Below are 6,000 nucleotides of genomic sequence, written 5' to 3'. Positions count from 1 at the left end.
ACACGGGGAAGGTGTGTGAGGCCGACACCAGTGTGGGCAGCTCAAGATGGTGATGGAGGCCGGCCATTTTCAGAATCTCTAGGCTGATGTGTCTCCATTATCTGGTCTATAGACATTGCTAGAATGTCTTTTCAATTATAGTCTTCCCAAAATATTATCTATTGCTTTGTTTAAGCTACATATTGGGGGATAATTAACAGCACACAACGTAATTATCACAAGTGAGTGAATTTGTTTTGGTTAGCTTTCAGATTTACAGATTTTCCAGGATTTGGGAGTCAGTCTGGCTTTGGCAGTGCCAACTTTGGCAAAAAGTATGGGAAATGTCTGACTTTAAATTTTATTTCCTTCTTTTCATTTATGTCTCCTTTATACTGATTCTTTTTTTTTTTTAATTTCTTCTATCCGACCTCAGTCTGTTCTTTCGCTTCGACTTTTTAGAGTTGACGTCACATTTCACAAAGACTTTCTCCTGCGTCGGGTGAAGCTGTAGGTCATCCGCATTTTCTGGGCAAAATGTCATTCTGAATGGAAAGCAGAAAGCGAACACGGCATTAGGTTCTAGATGGTGCTTCCCCAAATGTATTCCTCCTGGAACACTACTCAGATTAGTGCGCTTTCCCCACTCGATCCCTGTGTTTGAAAATGTTTTTCTAACTTCAGAGGAAAAGAAAGTTGGTGAAGGCAGCCGAGTCAGGCTCCGGGGATTCTGCCGGGTGGGGGCTGGGGCTCATCACTAGAGCTGGAAGCTCTAGGCAGCCCCTTCCTTCTCCGGTTCGTCAGAGATTCCAGGCCAGTGTTGTTTCCGTACACTGACTCCAGGGCAAACTTCACAGTTTTTCAACTGTCCCTCCCAAGGTAGGCCTCGCTGCCCAGCTCTCCTCAGTTGACGGTCTCCTGCAGGGGCTTGGCGTGAGACGCGGCATCAGCTCTGCCTGGCTCAGCCAGGTGGCTCTGCCCTTCCTCTTACTGTGCAGAGGCTGGTCAGCCCAGACCTGGGCATGTGTTTTAGGTTTCTCTTGGAAACCAACCACTAGACTGCGGGGCCACTAGCTTGGCCCAAACATGCCGTTTTGTATTAACTTCAACTGTGTGTATGTATGCATCCAATCATCAGTAGTCATCCAATCATCGGTAGTCACGGAGAATTCTAGTTTATGGCTTATTTTTTTTTGGATTGCATCTAAGGTCAAACTTTACTAAGTCAGACTTTTAAAATTTATTTATTTTATTATTATGTTTTTTTTTTTTTTTTTTTTTTGCGGTACTGGGGTTCCTGGAAGCCCTTCTATCTCCGGGTTACAATCCCAGATCTATTTTTTTTTAATATATATATATTTTTTATTTGGAAACAGGGTCTCTTAAGCCAGCGAGGCTGGCTCCGAACCAGCGCGATCCTCCTGTCTCCGCCTCCCAAGCGCGGGGATTACAAGCGTGCGCCACCACGCCCAGCGTCTTTTTAAATTTAAAGAGTGATATGAGTAATTTATGAATACAGTCCTGGATAATTGAAATTGTAAAGAAATACGTGAACCCAAATATTAAAGACCCTCTTCTCCGTCACCCTCACTAACACCACTAGCTGCCCTGCTCTTGTGGCTTGGATTTTGACTTTCTAGGCCCCTGTGCATGCACTTACACATATATCAGTGTTCATATGCAAATATAAAATTTTAGAAATGGAAGTGGGCTTTTTTTTTTTTTGGTGGTACTGGGGTTCCTGGAAGCCCTTCTACCTCTGGGCTACACTCCCAGACCTATTTTTATATTTTTATTTAGAAACAGGGTCTCCTAAGCCAGCGCGCGCGGCTGGCTTCGAACCTGCGCGATCCTCCTGTCTCCGCCTCCCAAGCGCGGGGGATTACAAGCGTGCGCCACCACGCCCGGCGTAAGTGGGCTTTTACTATTTGTATTTTCTGCACTTTTTCCTTGTCTCCAAATAAGATACTCAGAGATCTGATCTTATCATGACAATGACGTCTGTTTCATTATTTTTTGTCTGCCGCATAATGTTCCACTGGGTGGCTCTCCCACATGGTGAGCACTGAAATTTTCTCATTACTTACTCATAGTGAAATAGCAGTTAAATAGTTAAGTAAAAATTGCTGAAGAAAATGACTAAAAGGCCTGACCTAAGGGCTATTTTTGATCCCCTTGCCCAAGGACTAAAAACAAGATGTCCTTGGTGATCTAGTGGTCCCTCCCTGACAGGTCAAGATAACATTCTTTGGGCTAGCAGTTGTGGTAATATTCTGGAAAGTTAAGAAAAGTATGCAAAAATATAGACCTCAGCCTTGAGACAGTTGCCCAGAAACATAGTAACCAATCCCCCATGAACAGCTAATGCTATAGATCTTCTAAGCCAATCACAGTAAAGGTCATGAGAACTGTCCAACCAATAGAGGCTCTTTGTCTAAAAGGGTATAAAAATAAAAACAAGAATGTGCTCTGGGTCCCTGAACTGAACCGCTGTGTTGGTTTATGTCGGGCACCAAAGCTTAATCTGGAATAAAGACTCTTTGCTTTTTACACATGGATCGGCTCCTTGGTGGTCTCCGGGACAAAGGAACTGGGCACAACAATAGCACGGCAGCAAACATTATAGTATGCATGGATACATTTTTAGTATGAATAAAATACTACAAAATACCATAGATATCTAGAAGTAACACATAATTCACATTTTAATTCTCTAAATTCCAAGAGACCAAGGACTTTCTTCTCAGTGTTGCAGATCTGGTGCCCATACAGTGCATGGCTGGTTTTCACTAAATGTTCGATGAATTAAATTTCCCTGCAAGCCGGGTGTGGTGGTGCACGCTTGTAATCTCAGCATTCCGGAGGCTGAGACTGGAGGACTGCGGTTCGCAGACAGCCTCAGCTACCTAGTGAGGGTATAGCTCGGAGGTCGAATGCCCTTGGGTTCCATTCCCAGACCCACAAAAAAAAAAAAAAAAAAAAAAAAAAGAATTAAAAATAGGGCTGAGGTGTAGCTTGGAGGTAGAATGCCTCTGGCATCTATCCCCAGTACTGCAAAAATAAATAAATAAATAAATAAATAAATAAATAAATAACTTTCCCTGTAAAACTGAAAAATGTAAACTCTCATTAGTAGTTTTTGAAAATGCCCATTTCTCTGGACTTTCACCAGTTCTGGATGTTATTCTTTTAATTCCTGCCAAACTAATGAGTGACCCATAATAATCTCATCGATTTTTGCTTTCCATTGAGATGGACATTTCTGGCGATGGTTACGTGGGGCTGACACCCTCTTTCTCTTCACCCGCTAGGTCATCTTGCTCACTCCTCATTAAGCCGTCGGGGAGAGAAGTTCTCCCATAAAGGCTCAGAGTAATAAAGTGGTGATTAATTTTTAACCTATTTTATCCTTTTTTCTCTGGCAGTTTGAGTGATTGAGAGTATAGGTGTAGTGTTTGTGTCCTGATTCTGGATTTTGGTTGGCAAAAGGTACTGAAACACTTGTAGTTGTGATTAGTTTCCTGAGATCCACATTATCATTCCCATTTATTATTAAAGAACGAAATCCTAAGAGGTGAAGTTCTTGTTTGAGGCAACAGCAGTGGTAAGCAGTGAAGTCTAAAGTGAAGCTTAGGGCTGGAGGATGCAGAAGCCTTTTTAATTCTGCCTGCCGCACTGCTTGGCAGGTCGCTCATCTCCTGGAACTGCTTCTGGGTCTCAAAGCCTGCAGCAGCACAGCTCCAGAGACACCAAGCTGAACTGTCTTTCTCTTTAGACTTCCTAGATTACGCAATGCTAGACTCTCGCTATTCAAAGTGTAAAGTGTGGTCCCCAAGGTACCTCAACGGCTTCCCTGGGAGCTTGTTAGAAATGCAGGATCTCAGCTGGGCGTGGTGGTGCACGCTTGTAATCCCAGCGCTTGTGAGGCGGAGACGGGAGGATCGCGCGGGTTTGAAGCCAGCCGCACTGGCTTAAGAGACCGGTTCCAAATTTTAAAAAAGTATAAAAATAGCTACTGGGAGTGTAGCCTGGAGGTAGAAGGGTTTCCAGGAACCCCAGTACCACCAAAAAAAAAAAAAAAAAAAAAAAAAAAAAAGCAGGATCTCAGCTGGGCGTGGTGGTGCACACTAGTAATCCCAGTACTTGGGAGGCTGAGACAGGAGGATCACAGGTTCATGGCCAGCCTCAGCTACTTAGTGAGGCTCTCCACAACTTCGTGAAACCCTGTTTCAAACTAAAGAATTAAAAAAAAAACCCATAAAACAAAGAATAAAAAATAGGGCTGGGGACAACTTGGAGTTAAAAACGCCCCTGGGTTCCATCCGCAGTACTATGAGAGAGAGAGAGAGAGAGAGAGAGAAGAGAGAGAGAGGGAGTGAGAGAGAGAAAGAAAGAAGAAAGAAAGAAAGAAAGAAAGAAAGAAAGAAAGAAAGAGAGAAATGCAGAATCTCAGGCACCACCCAGACCTACTGAGACAGAACCCGCGTCTTGCCATAATTCACAATGACTTGTGTGCACACCCAAGCTTGAGAAGCCCTATGATGGAGCGTCTATAGTAGCATTAATTCCTCTAGTTTTCCTACTTAGATCCTGAGGTTTCTTCATGCCAAGAGCCACAGCCCAGAGGAGGGTAGCTGTTAATACAGGCAGTGGGAAGAGGCTGGACGAGGGGTTAGAAGCTCTGGGTGCAAACCCTGTCCCTCGCCTCTGGCCGTGTGGACTAGGATGGGCACCTCCCCTTTCTAAGGATCGACACTCTGTCACCAGGGGAGCACGAGACCCACTTCATACGGTGAGTGCCACACTCATTGTGACGCTGCCTGGCACCGGAGTGCTGCGCAGGTGTGTTAGTAGGGCCGCGCTGGCCATCACCTTTGCTGGCTTTCTCCGGCTTTGGCTCTGATGGTCTTCAGAATGAGGCCTGAGTGGCGGGGCTCTGTGCCCCACGGGAAGATCGTCTGGACCGTGTTCCAGACGTTGGCCCACACCGCGCTGTTCTCCCACTTGAACTTGATCGTGGCCAGCTCACCGATGTCCAAATCCAACGTGATGAGGAAAGAATAGGTTTTATTACTAGTAATTCCTTCACCCCTTGAAGATACAAAGGAAACAATTAGTTTTGTTGGAGCAGTAAAACCATGCTTATGCACATTCGGGATGTACTGGGTTGCCTGAGTGGCTTGGATGATTTTATGTTCTTTTTCTGGGGGATGGGATCCTGGGGATTGGGCCCAGGGGCATTTTATACTCGAGGCCTTTTTATTACTTATTTCTTTCTTTATTTTTTGGTGGTACTTGGGTTCCTGGAAGCCCTTCTACCTCTAGGCTACACTCCCAGACCTAATATATATATATTTGGAAACAGGGTCTCCTAAGCCAGCAAGGCTGGCTTCGAGCCTGCATGATCCTCCTGTCTCCGCCTCCTAAGTGCGGGGATTATAAGTGCTCACCACCATGCCCAGCCTATAACTTTTATTTCCACGCTGTATTTTTCAGAAATCACTGGGAAGACACTCACAGCCTCCTGTGGACGCCGATCTCTACCCCTCTGCCTGACCCTGCAGATCCCCGCAGGCACCTCTGTCTTCCTTCTGCCCACAGGGCATTAGCCTGGCACAGGAGCAGGCAGAGGAGGACACGGGGCCTGCCCTGGGTGGGCACTCCACTGGACAGGGTGTTTGGGGCCATCATAATAGAAAGGGAAGAGTAAATTGTGTCTAGCTGACTGCCTGGGCCCATTGGACTTTGGGAGAAAACCTGGCAGGCCGCCTGCCCTGCACATGGGCGGCGCTTCCCACTCACAGGGTGATGGCGATGTTCTGCACTTCCTCTTTGGTTCCGAGTAGCGACATGGAGAAAGTCGGTTCTACTGGTTTCTCAATTTGGTTGATGAACTGGATCTTGAACTGGTAATGATAAACTAGGGAGAGAGAGAAAGAGAGAGAAGAGAGAGTGAAGAAAAGAGGAGAGTGGAGGAGGAGAAAGAGGAGAAAGGGGGAGGGTGAAGTAGGAAACTTTAAT

The 6,000-nt window shown here is 45.6% G+C and overlaps 1 protein-coding gene across 1 annotated transcript in view; it reads right to left on the bottom strand.

The window, feature by feature from the left end:
• Window positions 1-236: 236 nt before the first annotated feature.
• LIPC (lipase C, hepatic type) overlaps window positions 237-6,000 on the bottom strand; it is a gene marked incomplete at its 5' end in the record, with an annotated part of 148,563 nt that continues 142,799 nt past the window's right edge. The window contains 3 exons of the mRNA XM_080690841.1: window positions 237-524; window positions 4,852-5,070; window positions 5,782-5,899. Coding sequence (XP_080546967.1) covers window positions 392-524; window positions 4,852-5,070; window positions 5,782-5,899 — 470 coding nt within the window. The 3' untranslated portion in view covers window positions 237-391. The remainder of the gene's footprint in view (window positions 525-4,851; window positions 5,071-5,781; window positions 5,900-6,000) is intronic.

The sequence above is a fragment of the Muscardinus avellanarius genome, assembly GCF_963383645.1.
Source record: "Muscardinus avellanarius genome assembly, chromosome: 3".
Taxonomy (NCBI): Eukaryota; Metazoa; Chordata; class Mammalia; order Rodentia; family Gliridae; genus Muscardinus; species Muscardinus avellanarius.
The sequence above is the reverse complement of the archived record's forward strand: the minus strand, read 5'-3'. Positions and strand labels throughout refer to the sequence as shown.